Raw genomic sequence first — 24,576 nt, 5'->3', positions numbered from 1 at the left:
CTGATCGTGGATTATAGGAGAGGACAGCAGGAGACACACACACCACTGATGATTAACGGGGCTACCGTGGACAGGGTGAGCAGCTTTAAGTACCTGGGGGTCCACATCTCAGAGGATCTGACATGGTCAACACACATAGACACAGTAGTAAAGAAGGCGAAGCAGCGCCTCTACCACCTGAGACAGTTAAGGAAGTTCAGAGTATTGGGGAAGATACTCCAGTCCTTCTACTCAGGAGCTGTAGAGAGCATCTTGACCGGAAACATCACTGCCTGGTATGGAAACAGCACGGCACAGGACAAGAAGGCCCTACAGAGAGTGGTGCGCTCAGCCGAGCGTACCACGGGTATTGCACTACCTCCCCTGCAGGTTCTATACAACAAGAGGTGCAAATCCAGAGCCTGCAGAATAATGAAAGACCCCCACCACCCCAATAACAGCCTGTTCCAGCTGCTGAGGTCAGACGCCTGCGAACCCCAGCTACTAGGACAGAGAGGCTTAGGCTCAGCTTCTTCCCCCAGGCCATCAGAGCCTTGAACAATGAACATTGAGTGCCACAGAACACTGAACTATCCACACACAAGCACACATGAGCACACACACGACACGCACGCTGTGCACGCTCACACACTAGCAGCCACTTTAACACTTTAACATGAGCGGGCACACACTCATGCCGCACACACCCACTTATGGCCAAAAGGAAAGGCCACTTTAAATTAGTATAACAGTAACAGTGTATTGCACTACCAAAGCTACCTAGCATGTCCTATATGCTCTGTAAATAACTATGTACAGATACCGAGATGTCACACCATGTTACCTGTTACCTGTTTATTGCACAATGTTGTTTTTATTGGATTCTATTATATGTTGTACCACTGTATTGCACATCGTTGCGGGCAAGACCACCCGCATTTCATTGTATACTTGTATGCCGTGACAAATAAAACTCTTGACTTGACTTGCCTTGTAGAATTCCACACATAAGAAAGAAAGATACTGGGATGAATAAACAAAATAGGAAATAAAATGTAGAGATGCATGCAATACATAAATAAATATGAATCTCAATATATGAAATAGAACATTTAGATAAGGTGCTACTGAGATGTTTTGGTGAGTTCTTTGTTTTTTTTTGTGGAAGTAGCCCTTCTTAAAAATGCATGAACATTCACTGATAATTGGTATGTAGTGGAGTCTACAAGGTCTACATTGCCGGACCATGTAGAATCCGGACCTTGTAGACTGACTGATAATTCTGTGCATAGTTTAGTCTACACAGGCCATATTTCAAATAATCAAAATCTTACTTCATTCATCTTAAACATTCTTGATTTGGGGGATTGGTAGTTCCCATGAAATCTGAAGTTGTTCAAATGACAACAGCGATCCACCTTGAATTAAATCACACAGCCGAGTGAAACCTTGTTGGCTACGTCACAGTCATGAAAGGGGCTACTTAATTAATTAATCCAATCCACTTTATTTATAGAGCACATTTAAAAACAACAACGTTTACCAAAGTGCTGTACAAGTCCCACAACATAAGATCATTTTTTTAAGCTTCGAATTAAAATCGAAGCTCGGCCCCGAAGCTTCGATTGCCAAAAAAAGCTTCGAAGGTCAGCCCTACTGTCCACAACGTCCGATCCCCACCCATCAGCTTTCCCACCCCTAACACTGCCAATTGTGTTAGTATGAACGACCAGCCAAGCTGATAGCAATGCGGAGAGCTGGGCTCGAACCCAGCGTCTCCTGTTTTGGTGGCGAGCGCCTTGCCCACTACACCACCTAGCCGCCCACATTTAGAGACTCTTTTGATCAAAGTTGCAAAGTGAGCACAGCCTTTGCACAAACTGAAATAATGATGAGCAGGCGTTCACATAAACTAACATAATGAATGCAAAGACGGAATCATGCCAGTATTATCCTTCTAGAATTCTAACATTTATGTATCATTGTCAAATTAATATTGATAGCTTGGTGTTAAAAGATTAATTTCACTCTAGAGATTATCTTGATGGATTCGTGTCTCTTGGCAGTTTTGGCAGGAATTCTGCCTGATTGCCTTATGTTATTCTGCCTTCATAGAGCTTTACATTAGCACACATCCACCACCTAGCCCTTAACATCAATAGTGTGCCTCAAGTGTTGCAAACAGCTTGGACTACAGTTGATTTATTCCCGTTGCAGTGTTTGTTTTTGTCGAGTTGAAACCGTCTCTACAAATTCAAATAACAGTCTCTCCTGCCGTCTCCCTTCTTCACTCAGCTCAAATGTAAACATCACCACGAGGAGAGAGGAAACTGGCAGCATCCTCGTTTTGTGATAGGAAGTGAGAGGGGTTGGTGGGAAATGTAGTCTTATTTTAATTTTTTGAAACACTGACTAACAATAATTTAATCAATCCCTTTTATCAGGAATGGTCTAAAAATAAATGTGTTTTTTTATAGTAATTGTACTGCTCTCAAAGTTTATTTGACAATATATACATATATTGATATGGAAAAAGAGGGGGGGGGGAATAAAAGAAAATCTACATATTGTAGCTTTAAAGTAATTCAAGGAGCTGTCACAGTACTGCGTCAGTGCAAGGACTTTGCCGTCGTCCCAGGCAGCCCTGCCCGGCTTCAGGCTGAGCGGAGTAGGAAAATGAGGCAGAGAGATATCCCCTTCCTGTTTTTGTCACTCACAGCTGATCGTGTCATGCCCTCCTCCTCTCCTCTCTTCTCTCCTCTCCTCATCTCCTCTCTTGGCTCACAGAATCTGGCCAGACCTTCTGTTTTCAACAATGATGTTTTCTAGACTGTGACCCAGTCAGGCCCTGCCAAAGAGCTGGTTACTACCCCCCTAAGAATCTCTCTCTCTTCTCACTCACTCACTCACTCACTCACTCACTCACTCACTCACTCACTCACTCACTCACTCACTCACTCACTCACTCACTCACACATATCAGATTATTAATAGTATCTGATAATCTTCGGAAACATCAGAAACACAACATTCTTGTTACATACAGTAGTTCCCACTGCATGTTTGACATTGTATCTCATTGGTTGTACCTGGGTGGTTGTACCTGGTTGCAGAAGCGGCACACAGAGACATCTCTGTCTAGTCCCCCTTGTTAGAACCTGAATAAGACCTGGTCTGGGCCCATATCGGCCTATTCCTCCACCTCTGCCGGAATGTTGACTTTTCTACCGATGTGGAATTCTGATCTAATTCCCCACACATACCAAACATAGATGAAGGACTCAGTGATGATGATATATTTACAACCTGGGCATTTTCTGCTGTTGTAACGATAATGGTCTTAAGTGGAGTATGGTTTGTATTAGCACCATGCCTCACAGCCAAACGGCTCTCTCATGTAGGCCACAGGGTGGCTTTTGCTTTTCATTAAGTAAGGGCTTTGACTAAGGCCAGACAAATCATCAGGATGAATCAAAAGGATAATTGTTCAACCACAAATCCTCTATCCAGATTATTGTGTGCAGGCCACTGGCTTGGGATCTCTGAACAGAGCCATGTCTTTGTAACCTAACAAAATTTTACAGTTGTGATGCAAACCTAAGACTGCTGAACAAACTTTCCCTTCTTTACGTTCATTCTGCTCCCTGCCAACGGTTGGAGATGACGTCTGTTTGAGAGAGTGACTCATGAATCTGCTCTTAGTGCTGCTGCACTCTTGGAGGCGGGCCTAAATCTCTGGTCCTGTATTTACGCAAGTAAGGGGTTATATGAAAGTATGCTGGCAGCGAGAGTGTGCACTCAAAGGCTGGTCTGACGATAGCTGCAGTCAGTGCCTACTGCCACAGCCTTGTCAGCCCAGTGGGAGGGGCTATGTCCAATCAAGGCCAGCTGGACCAATAGTGTCGTAGATCAAGCCAGTGGACAATGGAGGGTCCAGCACTCTGGGAGGAGCTGGGTCTGACTGACCCAGACCAGCTTGTCTGTCTGCTGGAGGGCTGAGGTCACAGTCAAGCCCACATTACAGCCTGATTACAGCTGTGAGCACAGGCTAAATTCTAGACACCTATAAACATTAAAACTTATAGCTATAAAACTACTACTAAAATGAACGGATAAGCTCAACCAATAACCTCTTTGTGTTTTGTCTGCTCTCTGGCTCTATGTGAACTGACTGTACCGTTCACAGGAGGAGGTTATATCGCTTACACCCAACAGATTGATCTCGCACAGAGTACACCCTATACTGCATGGTTCTCAGGTATCCTTTGTTCAGTAGTGTATTAAACTTCATTTTCCAACAAAGGTATGACGTTGTACAACGTCAATGGGGGGAGACGAACGCATACCGAGCCACGGCTAATAATTCATCCTGTTCCTGGGTGCTGGAACAAGGTTTGTAGTCGACTGAGGAAGAGGACAAAGATCCAAGACCAGGCCAAAGATCCATGACGGAGTGAACTGTTTAAATACCAACATTAAAGGTGCATGTCGGAGAGCATATACAGTGTCATGTTTTGTTTTCAATTTTCATGACACATGAGTCGCACGGTGGCGCTCAGGAGGTAGAGCGGGTGTCTGGTATTTGGAAAGGTTCCCAGTTCGATTCCAGCTCCTCAAGCAAGACACTTAACCCCCACCCGCCCCCCGGCAGCATCGGCGTGTGAGTGAATGGGTGAATGAATGTGAGGCACAAGGTGTAAAGCACTTTGGATAAAAAGCTGTTATATAAATGCAGTCCATTCACATTCTAACCCTTGTCTGCCTCTTTTAGGTACTTATAGTATTTGCCAAAGAAGATAGTCAGAGCAATGGCTTCTGCTGGGCATGTGAGAAGGCCAACTTCAGGTGCAGCGTGGCGCGGACGCCCGAGGCGGCTCTGGAATGTTTCATGGAGAAGCAGCATGACCTGGTCATCATCGACCACCGACATTCCAGACACTTTGACGCTGAAGCACTATGCCGGTAGGTCGATCAAGACATACCTCGCTTACACGACGGAAGGACGAATCCGAACACTTGGGCTTATGGCCATGTTATTAATGTCGGCTAAGGCTAATGCCACAATCCAGATCTGAAGTAACTGGACCTCGGTTTAGCCTGTAGGTAAGGTTTCCCCTCCCTCTGCCGAGGGGCTTGTGGATGGCGGCCCGACTCGCTCACATGCTACCTAGTGAAGTCACGTCGCTGAGAGCCATGCCTGCCCACACCACTCTCTATCTTTAGCTGTGCCCAAACCAAAAACACGTTTACAAACATTCATTTACCCTGCCCGGTGTGTATGTTAACCCTATTCATTTTGGCCAATCCATACATTCAGTGTACACGCACAGCCCCCAGTGCAGAACTAAGGGGCCTTTATGGCCACTGGCTGGGGAAACCACGGGCGGATGAGCGGCCCTGTACACTGCATTCTTTCAGAGGCCTAGGCCTCCTCACGGAGCTCCACCACTGGGCTCTGCCTGCCTGGGAGAATCGGAGCGTGAAAAACTCAAAACTACATTGATTTGATGCCATGGGCTTTTCCACCAGCCTGCCTGCTGGCTAAATGGCTCCCTCTGTTTACATGCAGGTCAATTAGAGCGGTCAACTCCTCAGAAAACACTGTGATAGTCGCCGTTGTGAAAAGGTACGTCCACAACTCCCTGACCCTCTCTCTCTCTCTCTATTTACATGCTCCTGTTATCTGATTAGGATTATTAGGGTCCACACTAAAGGCCAGTTTTACTACCAGTCTGATTAGGATTATTAGGGTGCACATTAACCCTTTCACTGCCACACGACAGAAGGTTAACCCTTTACTATCACACAACCGACGGCGATGCTCCATCATTAGCATCATTAGCTCCGCAAATGCGGAGCTAATGATGCTAATGATGGAGCATCACCGTCGGTTGTGTGATAGTAAAGGGCTAACCTTCTGTATTGTCACAGTGAAAGGGTTAACCGGCTGTCGTGTGGCAGTGAAAGGGTTAAAGGCCTAGAGGCCTGCTACCTGTCTGAGGACCTTCTCTCAACAGTGTGGTGTGGGGATGGTTGGGTGCTAACATGTGTTCTCTTTGAAGGCCAGACAGGGAGGAAGCCTCTGTGATGCCTCTAATCAATGCTGGATTTAATAGGGTGAGTTTTTCTTTGTGTGTGTGGGTGTGTGTGTGTGTGTACACTAGGGCTGTCCCCGACTAAGGATTTGGATGGTCGACTATGATTGGCCAAAATTTGCCGTTAGTCGACTATTGGTCGACAAAAAAAAATATATATATATAATATAATTTTTTTTTTATTATTATAATTTTTTATCATTCCATTTGGGCTGTGGGGGGTGCTTAATGTCTGAAGGAGTCGACTGAAGGCTTCTTGTCCTCTGCAAAAGCATGCAATTGGTCCACTGATGGATACATCTTGATATTTGTCTAGTCTAGTGTGTTCATTAGATGGGTGAAATTTTCTTTCAGTGCCTCTGTGCCTGTTTTCGTAGGCAGTTAGCCTCTGGTATGCGTGCCATTAGCGTTAGCCACGCTTCTAGGCCTCTTTTCTTTTGGAAAGATTGATAAAAAAATTATTAAAAAAATAATATATATATATATATTTTTACTATTCGACTAAAGGGGTCGGCAACCTGCGGCCTCGAGGCCGCATGCGAGGCCGCATGCGGCTCTTTAGCCAATCAGCTGGCAAAAAATAAATAAAAATTTAAACTTTTTTTATTTAATTTTTTTTATTGTTTTGGAGATCGCTGTCATACTGTGACACTGAAATGAAAAAATATTTCATCAACTAAGATATTTAGTCAACAAAAGGCTTACCTGTATGCCTGATATGTGGTGCGAAATTTGCGAACAACGAAAAATTTACTTTTTATTTTATAGATTTTACACAAATAAGGGAAGGACTCTAATAAAGCTGCATAGTTCAGGGTTTTATTTCAAAGTAGGTCTACAGATGCCAGTGTTTTTTCTCCTCTTCTGTGTTTTATTAAAAAATAGGTCTACACAGCCAGTATGTTTTCTCCTCTTCATAAGAGTTTGAGGTTTTCCTTTGTTATAACAGGTAAAAACAGCAATTAAAAAGTAATTTTTTTTCTTTTTGTTGCTTTATAATCCCATTAATGCAACAAACTGTGTGCTATAAGTATAAAGTATAATAAATCGCAAATTACTTTGGGTATGCAATTGTCAGGCGTTTTATGCTAAATGTGGGGTATGCTTGGGGATATATAAAACGTTATACACTGTGTTATCTTCTTTTTAAGGGTAAATAGGTTGTGCGGCTCCCTGAGCATTTTATTTTGTGGGACGGGGGAAAAGTGGCTCTTTTGATAGTAAAGGTTGCTGACCCCTGGACTAAGAGGTTGGTTAGTCGACTACGGCTCCTTTCGACCGATTAGTCGACTAATCGACTAATAGGGGTCAGCCCTAGTGTACACATGCTCGCACTTATGCCTGTATGTGTGTTTGTTATTCCCAGTCTGACTGATTGATTGATGTTACCTTGTTTTGCCCTCTTACCATCAGAGATATGTAGAGAATGCTAACTTGATGGCTTGCTACAATGAGCTGCTGCAGTTGGAGTATGGAGAAGTGCGGGCGCAGTTCAAACTGAGGTGAGTAACCGCATCGATTAACCTCATACAGCGGTAGCAGTAAAGTACATTATAGGATGTCTGTTATGGTCAAAATGTAATTTGCTGTGCCAATGCTGTTACCCATTATTTTCATGGTGACGAAATAAATACACGTCACTTTGATATTCCCAAAGGTATGTGGAAGAACATGCTGGATAGATGGTATGAAATGTATTCTTAGCTTGTGTTCTGTGTTTCATCGGTGCATGTGTTCAGAATGAACGCCTCTGTCTTCAAGCTCTTTCTCTCTTCATCTAAGGGCCGGCAACGCCATCTTCACTGCTCTGGAACAAAGTCAAGAGGCCATAGAGATCACTTCTGAAGATCAAGTCATTCAGGTGACTGTTCTCACTGCTGAACATTGTCTCTCTCTCTCCCTCTCTCTATATCTGTCTCTCTCTCCTTGTTCTTGTTTTAGCGCCTGCTGGTGTCTTGTGATCCCTGTTCTCAGATGATATTTGTGTTCTCTGTGCTCCTCTGAATGGTCGCTCTTGTCCTCCGTGCCACAGAGCATTTTAGGCGATACTGTCATGTTTTTTTTGGTGTGTGAGCGCTATGAAGGCTTGATGAGTGAATAGGCTCAGAGAGCTCAGATGCTGGTAGCGGTCATCACCACATCTAACCCCAAAGACAAGCTATTGGACAGCACCACAGCTGACCTCAGCTTAGTGTAATCTCTGGGAGAACAGATGTTTGTCAGAGAGAGTCTGACCTCTGGCTCCCCTCTCTCCTTACAGTACGTGAACCCTGCCTACGAGTCCATCATGGGCTACCAGCAAGGCGAGCTACTAGGGAAGGAAATTATAGAAGTGCCTAAAAGTGAGAAGAATAAGCCTGATCTCCTTGAAACAATAAACTCCTGCATACGGAAAGGAAAGGTAAACCTTTTACAATGTCTTTGTTGTTTTGTCTTGTTGTTGTTTGTTTGTTTTCTGCTGTTTTCATTGTGGTTCATTTGCGTCGCCAGACCAATCTGTAGTTGTGTGATTTACTGCAGAACTCGGCCTAGAATAAAAAGTCAAATACTGTACATTGCCGCCGATGTACTCCGTGCGGCACGGCAGCCGAGATGACCACACGTAGCCACAACAGCCGAGATGACCACACGTAGCCACAACAGCCGAGATGACCACACGTAGCCACAACAGCCGAGATGACCACACGTAGCCACAACAGCCGAGATGACCACACGTAGCCACAACAGCCGAGATGACCACACATAGCCACAACAGCCGAGATGACCACACGTAGCCACAACAGCCGAGATGACCACACGTAGCCACAACAGCCTAGATGACCACACGTAGCCACAACAGCCGAGATGACCACACGTAGCCACAACAGCCGAGATGACCACACGTAGCCACAACAGCCTAGATGACCACACGTAGCCACGGGAGCCGGCAACGTGGAACGTCGGACCGGTTCGCAGAGCAAGCGGTTGCACGCCACGGTGGCCGAAGCCAATACTTTATATTCTTTGCAAACGTGTCATTTATTTTCTTACAAACCTGCTGAAGTTGGTGTCTGCGAAGAGCACGCTGTTCGCTGTTGGCCTGTGTGACGGACACAGAGCAGCTCTGTTTCATGTGTTGCTGTGATGTCACTACAGAGAGAGGGAAGGTCACTAGCAGACCGAGGAGCCACGGGGGAGGGGCCTTTAACGCCGGCGCAGCGGTCTAGGGGATCGCTGGACATGAAACAAGCATACTGTACACAAGGAGTGTGTCACCTTTTCCATTAAAGCAGCTCTTTGATGCACCGCCCCCTTTCTCTAGCTCTTCTATTAACACTTTCAGTGCCGGCCATTAACATGGTAAAGCATGGTTAAATGCCACCACCGACTTCAATGATAGCGTTGTGAACGCATAATCTCTGTCTTAAATTATGGCTATGTGTCTAATCTGCCCGTCGTTTATCAATGACTTGTTTGCAGTCAACATGGTTGAAACGGATTGTTTTATAGCATTTTGAAAAGCCCTCGTTTTCAAGGAAAATATAAAGATTCCGTGATAAAAGGCATTTACTGGAATATTCTGGAATACACAAACACGTTGTAATTTTTCGGCCTATTTATGAATCGTTTTCAAATAAACGCTAGATTATCGATAGTATATGTGTACTTATGCACGCTATAGAAGCGGGCTGAAAAATCTATTCTCTAATTTCCTCAACATCACACACACACACACACACACGGCACATGCTGATATCTCAGTGAATACAGCTCTGATTATCCTAAAACTGGTAACATAGACTCCTTACCTTAGATCAGATGTTCTCCAAAAAGATTATTCCAATTCCTGATTGCCATTCCAAATATCGATCGCGTTTATTGATTGATTATTGGCTGCTGTAAATATATATTCCACGCTGCTTTCCAACTCACGATCACTTCCCTCATCATCAGATCCATCGCCAGCATAATTGAGCCAGTAGGCTCCCCCCACAGGGATCTCCCAGTATAATCGAATGGCCTGCAGTTACACAGGGATAATAGGGGGCGGTATTTTCCCATCTGAGCTCCTAGACGGTCTGCTGTACCAACGGAAGACTCGGTTGATGAAATATGAATTGAGATCGCTAATAAAAAAATCTAACGACAATTCACGTTGTCGGCACTCAACGGGGGGCATGATAAGACGACAATACACGTCGTCGGCACTCAAAGTGTTAAGCAGCACATATAAATGACAAACTAACTTAGTTAATTAATAACTAACTTAAATAGCATGGTAATAATATGTAGGTTATTGATCAATGAATGTATTGATCAATTTATTTATATTACAAATGATAAGTAGAAGTCATGTTATTTCCTCATTGTGACCTTGCTGCGCGATTGTCGCTCGAAAATCTCCTGCTGTGTGGGTTCTCTCATTCATAACAATGGAAGCATTGTTATTTCGGGTTTATTTTTCCCCTTCCTGATATCTGCCAACAGCGCTGTCGGGTGCAAACTGCTCCGGCGAGCAAACTGCACTGGAGCAAATCAGGAGCAAACTGCACACATATGGGCATGTTTGCGCTACTATCTCATCCGCACAATGTCTTTAGTGAATAATGCGCAAAGATGGATCAGATACCGCGCGCTAAACTCACGCAGTTAGCCTCTTAAGCTGCAAGGGCCCACATGTGGGCCCTTTTTAGGACGATTTGCCCCCGGCACTTTGGCGACCACTAGTGGCTCGGGTGTGCATATTTTGTAATACAATATATATAGATCGAATTAAAGCCCCATTTGTTGCCTGTCGAGAGCCCTTTCAGGTGACAAAATCCGTTCAGCGGTTCTCGAGTTACATGCCGATATTTGAGGCTTGTGCAAAGTACACGGTATTGCGCAATATACCACTCCTGACTCTTGGGGCTCTAGTTCCGTCAATCATTTGGCGATCTCGAAAATTATTGGACAGGGTTGTAGCCAATGAGTGTGGCTTTCCAACGATACCCCACGTGGGAATGTACGAATCAGGGATCTAGGTGAAGAACTCACAAGCGAAAAAACGCTGAATTAATTGAAGTCTATGAGAAAACTGAGCTTTTCTTTTGTACACAGTTTACCAAGCGGAGCGGATCTTTATGAAATTTGGACATGTGCTACATAAGGCTTCAGGCTATGGATCTTTCTACGGGAGTTTTTTAAGCCATACGAATTTCTGGGGAAATACTACTTCTGGACTACTAACTACTACAGAAAAACTTGAGTAACAAGTTTTTCTACAACTCAAGTTCAGACCTATGTTACTCTATTTCATTAGCACTAAATTGTATCATAAACCTCAGAATGTTATCTTTCATGCATGTGCTATGAGTATAAAGTATAGTATTTTGGTTTGCAAAAAAGGTATGCAGTCCTCAAAAACGAAAACAAAAATGGCCACTTTTCTGCCCGCATGTTAATTAAGGGTGCAATTAGCACCGCGCAATCCATTATTTGTGTATTTTCCCCTGTGTGTCCTTGTTCCTGAATGTGATCCTATGTGTGTCTCACTGTTGTATGTCTCACTGCCTCTCGTTTGGCTCTGCCTTGGTGTGTTCCAGGAGTGGCAGGGGATTTATTATGCCAAAAAGAAGAATGGAGACAACATTCAACAAAATGTGAAGATCACACCTGTGATTGGACAGGGAGGGTGAGTGACAGATTGATCGGCTTAGCTCATCCTATCACACTCCTACGGAGAGTTGCCTGTACATCACACAGCCTGAAACAGCTCAGTCACTGTAACAAAAACTGACCTCCATGACCAAATTAGTTTAAAAGAAAAGGTGATGGTGGTAACTTTCGCATTCATCATCATTCTCATGGCCACAGTGAATAAACAGAACTGTTTTTTTTTCTTATTTATAAAGTAGACTAAAAAGATAGGGAGAACAATTAATATAATATTATTTATATTCAATAATGTTAAGGTCAAATAATATGAGTCCAACTAGGACCCGTTAGTTGACTTCCTCTTTGGGAAGAGATGTTTGACGTCGTCTAACTGTGTAGGAGTGCGAGTGATGGCTCGTTTGTTTTGTCTCATCCATTCCTAATCTGGATTTGTCCTCCATTGTGGATTGCCCTACAGTTAGTGCAGTGGTTTTCGGGGAACCCACATTTTCAGAATAAACATTCTTTAGACCCAACATTTATTCGGCAGATTATTGTGTGAGCTAAACAAATAAAATGTATCCTACTTTTCCACTGCTTGGAAGTGAGAGAGAATCATTTCTGGGACCCACTTCTTCCCACACAGTGTGTCGTATCACTTTATTCCACTTCTTCCCACACAGTGTGTCGTATCACGTTATTCCACTTCCTCCCACACAATGTCGTATCACTTTATTCCACTTCTTCCCACACAGTGTGTCGTATCACGTTATTCCACTTCTTCCCACACAGTGTGTCGTATCACTTTATTCCACTTCTTCCCACACAGTGTGTCGTATCACGTTATTCCACTTCCTCCCACACAGTGTGTCGTATCACTTTATTCCACTTCTTTGGACACAGTGTGTCGTATCACTTTATTCCACTTCTTTGGACACAGTGTGTCGTATCACTTTATTTGTTATTTTTCTATCCCTTTTTCTTTTCATTTACTTATTAATACTTTCCGTTCATTTACAGAAAAATCAGACACTATGTGTCTATCAACTGGCCTTTAAACGATAATAAGAAGGTAAGAGTCACGCTCACGAGGTCATTACAAAACAAAATAAATGAAAGACTGGTGTTTTCTGACCCAGATACATGGAGATGTTTTCTGTCTTCCTTGCAGAATGACAAGTCCGGTGAGCGCGTGCAGGCAGAGTCTCAGACAGGTAGGACCTGTGTCACATGTTCTCTATACTCCCCCCAAACCCCTCCCTAAAAGCCTCCTCGACTACTTTGGATACCCGTACAGGATGCGCCAATACCAGTATCAAATATGACGCCGATACCAAGCTAAAATAGGGTGGGTATCGGGAGAATCTCCCTGGCGCTGAAGTTGGGCACAAAGAGCCATTTGTAACATTTCAGAAATCAAAGCAAAGCGATTTTGTTTTAGATTTTATACATTTTTTTTTATTAATGCAGTTTCAAGATGTTGAACGTCTCTAATGGAGAAATTGGATTATGTCTCTCAATACGTTTTGTCCAATGGCCTAACCCCTGAAACTGACTGGAAGCAGAATTGGCCATATTCACACGGCAGCCATTTTGCTCAGGATGGGATTCCTTTCCACTCTGTTCCCACCTTGGGAGAAAAGCAGTGTAAAATGGCCACCATGTGAATATAGGGTCAATGGCCCGGAATGCAAGAGGCATACGTTGGCGCCAGAGCAGACACATCAAGCACCGGGTTTCTGAACACAGTCTTGAGGCGCTGGGAGTGAATCTCCCAGTGTATTTCTATGGAGGCCACATCTGACATACTGTAGCAAGAAAATGAGCTTTAAAATTAGATTTTTTACCCCACCCACATGCAGGGAGCTTCTTTGCTGGGTGTGTCCACTGTGGACGCGTACTGCATCCTGTCTGTTTCAGGGGTGAAGTCTATACTGGTCAGTCCAAAGGAATGGATCCGATCATATGACCCAGAACCGCTATCGGCAGTGAACATTTGGTGCATCCCTCCAGATGTGTATAGACCAGGTTTCTGCAGAATCTCCCATCCAGTCGTGTGTGTGTGTGTGTGTGTGTGTGTGTGTGTGTGTGTGTGTGTGTGTGTGTGTGTGTGTGTGTGTGTGTGTGTGTGTGTGTGTGTGTGTGTGTGTGTGTGTGTGTGTGTGTGTGTGTGTGTGTGTGTGTGTGTGTGTGTGTGTGTGTGTGTGTGTGTGTGTGTGTGTGTGTGTGTGTGTGTGTGTGTGTGTGTGTGTGTGTGTGTGTGTGTGTGTGTGTGTGTGTTTTTAACACATAGTGTGGTCCTCTCCTCAGACATCCAGTCCAGCAGATACAGGGATCGAAGGAAAGGCTCTCTGGACGTCAGATCCACCACGTCCCGAGGGAGCGACGGTGAGACGGGAGGGAGATAGATAGTGGAAACTCTGAGCACGCACACACACACACACACACACACACACGCACACAGCTGATTTTCTTTTTTTTTCTTTTTTTTTAATCTTTTTTTTCCCCCTCCTTTTCCCTTCGTTTTTCTCCCATCCCAATGTTAGTCGTTATGCCAATTCCCAATCCCCTTCCTGGTCGCTGCGCACCTACCCCCTACGGTCGGTCTGGGAGAGTGGAGGCTATCACGTGCTTTCTCCGACACACGAACGAGAATATTCGTTATGGGCATTCAAAGTGTTAAGCGCGTGAACAAGTGTCACACCTTTCACACTAGTCGCAGAACTGGACAGGTTAGGGTTAGGGTTACCCTAACCCTAACCCAAACCCTAACCCCAACCATAACGCTAACCCTAATTTAAGAAATGGTTAAAATCCTGAAAATGAATAAATATTCTCTATGTATGGTGAGGACTGAAGTTAATAATGATATTCATGAAAGAAAATTGGAACAATACATGAAAAAGATATGTTTTACTGAGATCGCAGTTTTGCTCACTAGGGAGACAGGTAGTGTTTTTTTTTAAGGTTGACTCAAGGGTTAAATAAAAAGAATGATAAAGGATGTGTTTTCCCTAAATAAACACGTACATATTTGTGACCGAGCCCGGCGGTTCATGGCACAAGTCTCCCTCTGTAATTTTTCAGATTTGTACAGATTATGAAAGTATGTAAGCTTTCAAATAATGTGTCTTGAAAATATTTGAAGGAGATGTGCTTATTTGAATCTAGTTAAACCTCAAGTCTCAGAGCAGAGAAAAATCCAATCTAAAGTTTGGCTGCATTTTTGACACCTTGGCAGTCAGATATACTAGGTGTCACAAACTGCCTTTTTTATACAAAGGTTTTTACTATTTAGAGATACTATAACTGTTAGCTGTTACAGTCAATATGTTACATTCAAACTGTGATAATGTAAAAAAAATTATTAAAACATTTCATTGATTTTCTCGCAATCTGACTTCCAGACACGAGTCTCTTGCCGCTGGACCCAGTCACATTTGTTCATACATTTGACAACAGTTGTGATTGGAGGATCAAGAAAAGAGGTCAGGGTTTGATATCTGGTCAATTGTCTTCCTGTCTATAGGGAGGTGTAGTCTGTGTACGTCACTTTAGTTTCCCGCGCAGTCCACCTGTATGGGGATTTATCATTTGGGAAATGTATTATCAGCTATTGTTTTTTTTTTTTTTGGTCTTTTTCCCCCTCTTTTTTCCTCCGATTTTCTCCCATCCCAATGTTAGTCGTTATGCCAATTCCCAATCCCCTTCCTGGTCGCTGCGCACTTACCCCCCACAGTCGGTCTGGGAGAGTGGAGGCTACCACGTGCTTCCTCCGACACACGTCTAGCCAATCAACCGCTTCTTTTCACCTGGCAGCGCGGACTTTCACTGAGAGGGTGTAACGTGTGGAAGGATCACACTACCCCCCTTAGATCCTATCCTTGCTGAGCAGGCGCCCCGACCGAACTGTAGGAGTCACTGTTTACAACGACCAGGACCCACCCATCAGCTTTCCCACCCCTAACACTGCCAATTGTGTTAGTATGACCGACCAGCCAAGCTGATAGCAATGTGGAGAGCTGGGCTCGAACCCAGCGTTTCCTGCATTGGTGGCGAGCACCTTGCCCACTACACCACCTAGCCGCCCTTCTTTAGTGAATTTTAACAAATGTCCACCTTTTGAGAATTCTGATTGAACGAAAGACCAAGCATATATAGTGAGCTTCCATTACCCTTCCAGGAAGCTCCCAGCGAAGGCACTCCTCCATGGCCAGGATCCACTCCATGACCATAGAAGCTCCCATCACTAAGGTTGGTTCCTCTCCTTCCTCCACACTCCCTCCTGGCCTCCATCACATGATATCAGATTTTATTGTTGGCTCCATCACACAACTAAACTTTTAAGTCTGTAACTGTATTTCATGGAAAAGACCAACAAAGCATGTGGGATCAGAATGACAGTGCCAGAGGCGTAGCAAGATATTCTGGGCCCTCGACACATGATGTGTCTCTGGGCCCCCGTTCCCATACATGACTCATACCTCCTGCGGATAATCAAACAAATGCAATAGGCTCAATAAATAACATTTAAAACAACCTTTTAAAACAAAGCTTTTAGTCAAGACTCCCCCAGCTTGGGGCCCTGGGTCGTCAGTTCCACTTCCCCCACATCTACGCCCCTGTTCAGCGGAGTATGTATAGAGCAGCCCGACTTGTCGGAAGCAGATCATATGACATGCTGCAGTTGCTCAGTTGTATCATTTGACTATGCTATCAGGCCCTGTAGGCATCTTCCTCCTCAGAATAAAGTTACTGATGGAACTGTTGATATTGGTGTGTGTGTGTGTGTGTGTTGGCACGCATGTTGTGTGTGTTGTGTGTGTATGAGCATGTGTCCCTGTGATTCATGTTTACCTCAGCTCAGAGCGTTGATGTGTCCGGGAATGTACCACTTTACAGTGGCTGTATTTCTATGTGTATTCGGAGTAGAGATGGAGAAATAATCAAGGTATGGTTAGAAAGCGTTCCCCTCTTTCCAAAGCTGAAAAGGGGGCCAGTGTGACTGAAAATGATAAGAGAGAGCCACATGAGAGAGTGGGCAATAGTGGGAATGAACTGCACTCAAGTATGTGTCTCTCCCCCACCTCCTCTTCTGCCTCCTCTTCCTCCTCCTCCTCCTTCTCAAGCTTCTTCTTCTCCTCTTCTTCTTCTTCCGTCTCACCATCCAGGTGATTAACATCATCAACGCAGCCCAGGAGAGCAGTCCCATGCCGGTGGCAGAGGCCTTGGACCGGGTATTAGAGATCCTGAGGACCACAGAGCTCTACTCCCCACAGCTGGGCACCAAGGATGAGGACCCCCACACCAATGACCTTGTGGGGGGGCTGATGATGGTGAGGGCAGACCCCCACGCCACTACTGGGCACAGTGGACCGTAGACAAGTTTGCAAACCCATATCATCCTCAAATAGATCTGCTATAGTCAAACAGGAATCACAACATCGAAAAACACGTGGTGAAACGTTTGTAAATAATAATAACATTTACATTTATTTTACATTAATTTACATTCTTTAAAAGTGAAAGTTGGATATAATAGAGGCCGTACACAGAGTGTTTTTGTAGTTATTTGTCTTCCAACATGGCTGCTTGTATTATAGCAACCATTGATTTGTACATAGCATGTGCTATGTGCAAAAATAACTTGCTATGTGCTGATATATGAGAAATATATCAACAGAAAACATAGACATTTGGTGTCTTATGACTGGATCTTGTAAACAGGCCACAGTGGAACAGTAATAGCATGCTTTCAGTGTTTTACCTACTTTACCACAGCCTGCTAAACACCTCTGCCCAAAAGAGCCAAAATCTGTACCAAATCTGGACCTCCGCGACCAAATTTGTTTAAAAGAAAATGAGGCTATAACTTTGAATTGGATGTATACATTGGAGAGTATCACAAATGACAAAAGATTAAGCTTCTCTGAACATTAATGAGTTATGCAGTGTCATTTTCAGAAAAGTTTATGTATTTTCTGCGTAAGGAAACCATACCTTTATGGCTGCGTTCATCGTCATTTCCATGGAGACGAGGTTGCACAGACGCTGTGAACGTCAACTTTTTTCCAACATATTTTTTGTTTTTATTTATAAAAGAGACAAAAAGATATAGGGGGGGAACAATAACATAATATTATTTATTCAATATGTTAATAATATTCAATATGAAAAAGAATGCGAGTATAGGTAGAACCGGTTAGTTTACTTCCTCTTTGGGCAGAGATGTTTGACAGTGGAATGTCGACCAACTCTCTGCGTAGGATAATGACTCTACCACTGCACAGAAATTAGGCATTTTCTTTTGAAAGTGGTTACCAATGGTTACAGGCAGCCATAGACCACTGCAACACTTCCGGTATTCTGAAATCATGGGAGAGAGAGCGGGGGGAGAAAATGAATGAATGTGGATGAGAGCCTTGACATTAAGTGGTTTTAGCTATGGCTGTGGGGGTGCTGGAGATATGATCCAATATACTTTTATACGCCTGAATCTCCTGAACACGGAGGAGCGACGGAGTCGATGCCGAGCTATAGTCACTTTTCTGCATCTACTCCAGAACTATGCATGCGCAGATTGCCCACGGAGTCTAGGTTCATCAATCTGTGCATGCGTAGTTCGTGAGTAGGTTCGAAAAAGTGACTACAGCTCGGTGGAGAAAATGCCGATCGACTTTGGATTGGTTGCTCCGTGTTCAGGAGACTCATGCGTATATAAACGTCTATTGGATCAGGTCTCCAGCACTCCCACAGCCGTAGCTACAACCACTTAATGTCAAGGCTCTCATCCACATTCATTCATTTTCTCCCCCCGCTCTCTCTCCTCCATGAGCTCAATGTAACGCGGAAGTGCAGTCGTCTATACGGGAAGAAAAGAGAAGTCCACAAGTAAGGCCTCCATTGTGTGTATCCAGACGATGACATGATACTGTATAGGAGAGTTTCAGAACAGAGAAATGTTGATCCCATGTGATAATCCTTTGTTATCTTCTAGATAATGAGGCCTTACGGGAGATAGCATTCATGTTATATGGAGAACAGACAGTGGTGGAAAAGTATTTGAGCTTCACTGCTCTCAGAGAAACGTGAGCTCTGTGGAGATACCGTGCAATGAACAAACACCCATGTCTACTTAGACATCCACTATCATCATGCGGTAGACTATATACCTCTGTGATGTATCATGTGTGAAACCAGAGGAGTGGAAAGTCAGGAATGCCTGTGTGTGAGGGAGAGAGAGAGGGAGAGAGAGAGAGAGAGGGAGATGGAGAGAGGGAGAGAGAGAGGGAGAGAGAGAGAGGGAGAGAGGGAGAGAGCGAGAGGGAGAGAGAGAGGGAGAGAGAGTGCCAAGTTGGCAGTCTTGGCAGTGACCCCAGAGGAAGTGTTAGATTGTCCTTTGTGCTCCTGTAGGCTGGAGAGGAAAGCCCTCTCTCTCTCTTCTCTCTCTCTCTCTCTCTCTCTCTCTCTCTCTCTCTCTCTCTCTCTCTCTCTCTCTCGTATGTCTCTTCTAACTCTCTCTATGACTCTTTTTACAGTATGTCTCTTATCTCTCTCTCTCATTATATGTCTCTTCTCTCTACAGTACAGTCTCTCCTCTCTCTGACTTCATGTCGCTCTCTCTACTGTATGTATCTCCCTCAACCACACATACACACACACACACACACACACACACACACACACACACAGAGAGATACTCTCTCAACACACACACACTGAGAGATACTCTCTCAACACACACACACTCTCTTTCTCTCTCTCTCGCTCTCTCTCTTCCTCTTAGCTCCAGGTCTGGTAACATCCTGTCCTGTGGATCAGACGAATAAGCATGACTGCACTTAGATATAGACTAGCTGCACTCTATAGACTAGCTGCACTCTATAGACTAGCTGCACTCTATAGACAAGCTGCACTCTATAGACTAGCTGCACTCTATAGACTAGCTGCACTCTATAGACTAGCTGCACTCTATAGACAAGCTGCACTCTATAGACTAGCTGCACTCTATAGACTAGCTGCACTCTATAGACTAGCTGCACTCTATAGACAAGCTGCACTCTATAGACTAGCTGCACTCTATAGACAAGCTGCACTCTATAGACTAGCTGCACTCTATAGACTAGCTGCACTCTATAGACTAGCTGCACTCTATAGACAAGCTGCACTCTATAGACTAGCTGCACTCTATAGACTAGCTGCACTCTATAGACTAGCTGCACTCTAGATAGACCCAGACCCAGAGATCTGCTGAGAGGAGCTGCTGCTGGACCTTCTTTAGGGGTGTGTAAGAGAAAGAACCAGACGGAGAGAGAAATATATATATATAGAGATGTACAGGATGTTTCCATATATATACTATAGATGGAGAAATAGAGACAACCAGATAAATAGAGACAACCAGATGGATACAAATAGAGACAACCAGACAGATAGAGAAATAGAGACAACCAGACGGATACAAATAGAGACAACCAGACAGATAGATTAGAACTAGAGAGGAACAGAGGGGGAGAGAGAGGGACGTATGAAACCAGAGAGCCATGTAGTGAGTGAATGGGTGGGTGGGTCCAGTCAGAGATTATGTATGTTAGAATTTTATCTGTTTAGGAAGTGCTGGGTTGCTTATTTATTCTCTGGGCTCCAGCTTAGTATTCTGAGGTAGATCGTGTGTGTGTGTGTGTGTGTGCGTGTGCATGTGCGCATGCTTAGTAGGTGCAGTGAGCGTTCAAGAGAGGCACTGTCATGTTTCTGGGGGAGAACGTCCTAAAATAGCTGGTGTGTACAGAGGCAGCATGAGAGGAGACAATGCTCAGGTCAAAGATGAGCGTCTCCTCTTCCGCTCTCAATCCGTGAAGTAAACACTGAGACACACGTGCACTAGCGTGGTGGGGGCATCAGATACAGTATGTGGGTTAACGTTTAAAATACTCACATTCATCGAACCAGGCATCTTGGAGAAAGGAATTTCTCTATACAGAATGTGTGTGTGTGTGTGTGTGTGTGTGTGTGTGTGTGTGTGTGTGTGTGTGTGTGTGTGTGTGTGTGTGTGTGTGTGTGTGTGTGTGTGTGTGTGTGTGTGTGTGTGTGTGTGTGTGTGTGTGTGTGTGTGTGTGTGTGTGTGTGTGTGTGTGTGTGTGTGTGTGTGTGTGTGTGTGTGTGTGTGTGTGTGTGTGTGGCAAGGTGCTCTTTGGAAGGCTGAATTCTTTCAGTGCTTGGTCTCCGACACTAACACTCAAACTTTCAAATAAGACGAGCCAGTCCGATTTTGCACCCAGCCCGTATTCCAAAACTGTTGATTGATTGATTTTATTTATGGATCCAAAGACACGACAAATCCAAGGGATGACATGCAAAAGTGACAACACTTATTTCCAGCATGGTCCCAGATGTTCTGACCAAAGGACTTAATACACAAATAACATATAAAACACATAGAGCAAAAGTCCAATACAACAAATCCATATTCTACATATCTAAAAACAAGTCAATAACATCCTGACCAAATACTAGGGGCGGCTAGGTGGTGTAGTGGGCAAGGCACTCGCCACCAGTGTGGAGACGCTAGGATTCGCGTGTTCGAATCCAGCTCTCCACATTGTTTTCAGTTTAGCTGGTCGTCCGCAGTAATACACATTGGCCGTATTACGGGGAGGGAAAACTGAAGGGTGGGGATCGAACGTTGTGAACAAGCGACTCCTACAAGTCGGTTGGTGCGCCTGCGCAGTAGAATCAGGAAGTGTCGGGGGCAGCGTGAGCCTCCCACGCGTTACTCCTCGACACTGAGAGATCGAGCTGCGCAGGTGAAAAGATGCGACTGCTGTTACCTCAAGTACCGGAGGGGACTTGTGCTATGTATGACTTAGTCCACATTGCAGCCGGCTTGTGGGAGGCAAGAAACAGCGTTCGTGACAGGGGAGGGTTGAATTGGATGATACGAAATTGGGATGGGAGAAAATATAGAAAAATGGGAGAAAAAGTGGATCAAAAAAAAAAAACATCCTGACCAAATACCATAAAATAGCGCATTTCTTATACCATCATTAAAACAACAATCCAAGTATGACCTGACGGCTATCCGGCCACTTTACCCCGGAGATATGAGCGAACCTGACCTTTAAATATACCTCTAGATCCTGACAGTTTTATCCTAAGTGGAAGGCTGTTCCACGTTGAGATCCCGGTGTAGAAAAATTAGCTGTGAGCCATAGACTTGACCCGCTGCACCTTACAAGAGCGAACACTGGCCCTGGTATTGTGTCCATGCTGCGTATGGACCATATCGATCTGAGACTTCAGATAGCTTGGGGCTGTACCATTTACTATGTTGAACAGGTGGTTCAGTTTCATCTGTTTAACCCTGAGGTGCACTGGTAGCACTCCCACCTTTATGAATTCGGCATCTTCCTACATGCGTTCTGGGAGGCACACCTAGTATGTACCGAATAGTGTTGTTTTGCATCACCTGACGTTTATTTTTTTATTTAGTCAACAGACCACTGTACCATGCTGCACTCGCATAGTCAAAATGACACTGAAGCAAGGATGACACTTTTAAACTGTGCCTTTTAAATGAGTCGTTTGGACTTCCATCTTTATGCAATGTCACAACAAAAAAGCGCATTGCAATGGGGAGCATGTCTATGTTCCCCGGGTCCTATGTTCCCCGGGTTCTATGTTCCCTGCTTTGATTGATTGATTGATTGAACATTTTAGACCACCAGCCCTGATTCCAAACTCTAACCTTAACCAGTTCGAAAGAGGGCCTAAGCTTAACCGTTCGAAACAAGGCGGACATTAATAATTAATTAAATTATAAAAATGTATAAAATTTTCAATCTATTAATCAATCAAAGCGGGGAACATAGAACCCGGGGAACATAGGACCCGGGGAACATAGGGATGATCCCACGCAATGCACGTCCTTGACTCTTGTGTGTGTGTAAAAAACTTGCCTGTACAAAATGGCGGCTTGCTCATAAACTACCATATGAATGAGGATGAGATGTAAGCGTTTTGTCACAATTATAGTTTGAGAGCCAAACCTTAGTGAGACCTCTTATCTTTGTATAGGTGTATTGGATGTTTCCATTTCCCTGGCCAATTAGCCTATATCTTTGTATAGATGTACAGGATGTTTCCATTTCCCAGAGCAATTAACCTATTGGCATCTTCATTCACATAAACAGTATGCACAGACATACACACATTTGTGCAAACAAAAGTATGGTAGGCTATGCATTACATAGTATACAATACAGTTAACATAATTACAGCATTAATCCTGTCTCTGGAGGCAATAAAGGGTTTATACTGATATCCAAGTTTGGGATACAGTTCGGCCTGTTCTATAAGCCTAGCATTAAACCCCATTTAATAACGTGCATTATTGCATGCTAGCCAAGACTCTGGGGGGGGCTAGGAGTAGTTGAATGGGCATGATGCCACTGCACTGCAGCCACGAGAAGAAGAGGGATACTAATTCCATATTGGATTGATTTTCTGTGGATTGACTGGCATATGCACATTCATTTCAATGGTGTAATTTTTGACCCAGCTGGTACAGTTCATGAATATGCTAATTGTTTTCTAACCAGGACATTAATTTAATTAAAAGGCTTGGTCTGGCTGCACGCGAGGGAGCATTTCTCAAAATGTTAAACAAATGTCCTTAAAGGCATAATGAGTAGGATCCAGCCACTAGATGTCACAAGAGCACCAGCATGTGATACAAAAACAATGCAGTGCTTACATAGGATACGCTGTACCATCAAACTAAGTTCAGATCAAACTGTCAAGTGATGATTGAGAGGGATTATGTTTGAGTCTATACATAGGATAATTCTACTCAGTACAGTATGCCTTTAAGGAGCAAGTAATAAAAATGACAAAAAATTTAAATGACTGAAATCTCTTTTGAAAATTCACTTTAGACATGAATATTTCTATCAAAGTTATTACTGTGATCTGATTTGATTTGATTGATTACTGATGGGGAATAATCTAGTTAAACCTAAACAGATTATTCATGGAAGCAGACAACAGGGTCTTTGGTTGAGGGTGGAGTTTTAATGAAGCATCATGTTGCAGCATGGAGAGATGGAGTACAGCAAAGAATGCATAACCTTGGATCTCCCTAGAATGGCGAGCTAACAAAGTATTTATACAGGCAGTAGACAAAACTAAGTGGGTGCTTTGTACAGCTATGGGGTCGGTAACGTAGAGGAGAGGTGAGATGAGAACATACAGACTGTATGAGAGATATGGGGTAAGTGATGTAGATGGATAGGAATGGGTGAGTAACGTAGACAGATGTAAATTGGTATGGGAGAGGTGAGGGCTGTGTAATAAGAAAGTACCAAGTGTATGCTGATCAATCCTCCCTTTTTGTTCCAACAAAACAATAAAATTAAATACAAAATTCTATATGAAATTATCTAAATAAAATCATTCACATACGTTCTACCTAGCGACATAGTGCTCCAATCATTCATTCTAACTCTAGTAACACTGAGTTAGAAACTTGAGACTTTCCAATGGATGTACTTTGAACGTGCACGAATGCCCTGTGTGATTACTGTGCAGCCCGTTTTGCAGCTGCCAGCTAAAGCGATTCCCCTCGATCTCAAGAGTTGACAAAAGGGGGTATGGCTTTTCAAGTCCTTTGAGGTAGTGCAAGAGGGATAGAGTATCTTTGAACAGGAGGAGCCATAAGCCTGTAAAGTGGTTAATTTGTCTGTCATTCCAAATTATGAAGTTGGGGTTGTCGCGGTGGTAGGCATAAGTGTTAGGTGTTTAGGTATTGTATAGTGGGATGTTGAGAAGATGTGATGGGAACCATGTGTTGGGGAAAGCATGTCCATAGGACACCAGAGGCATATAGATA

The 24,576-nt window shown here is 43.9% G+C and overlaps 1 protein-coding gene across 2 annotated transcripts in view; it reads left to right on the top strand.

Moving 5' to 3' along the window:
* pde8a (phosphodiesterase 8A) overlaps positions 1-24,576 on the top strand; it is a 130,232-nt gene that overhangs the window by 77,867 nt on the left and 27,789 nt on the right. The window contains exons 3-15 of one of the 2 annotated variants that reach the window (XM_084337857.1): positions 4,751-4,941; positions 5,549-5,605; positions 6,042-6,096; positions 7,488-7,576; positions 7,857-7,935; positions 8,335-8,475; positions 11,639-11,727; positions 12,711-12,762; positions 12,862-12,904; positions 14,001-14,078; positions 15,098-15,178; positions 15,874-15,944; positions 16,862-17,026. In XM_084337857.1, the coding sequence (XP_084193983.1) occupies positions 4,751-4,941; positions 5,549-5,605; positions 6,042-6,096; positions 7,488-7,576; positions 7,857-7,935; positions 8,335-8,475; positions 11,639-11,727; positions 12,711-12,762; positions 12,862-12,904; positions 14,001-14,078; positions 15,098-15,178; positions 15,874-15,944; positions 16,862-17,026 (1,191 nt within the window). The remainder of the gene's footprint in view (positions 1-4,750; positions 4,942-5,548; positions 5,606-6,041; positions 6,097-7,487; positions 7,577-7,856; positions 7,936-8,334; positions 8,476-11,638; positions 11,728-12,710; positions 12,763-12,861; positions 12,905-14,000; positions 14,079-15,097; positions 15,179-15,873; positions 15,945-16,861; positions 17,027-24,576) is intronic. The other variant, XM_084337858.1, reaches the window with a different exon arrangement.

This window comes from Notolepis coatsorum (genome assembly GCF_963971535.1).
Source record: "Notolepis coatsorum genome assembly, chromosome: 20".
NCBI lineage: Eukaryota > Metazoa > Chordata > Actinopteri > Aulopiformes > Paralepididae > Notolepis > Notolepis coatsorum.
This window is presented reverse-complemented; position numbering and strand designations above follow the sequence as displayed.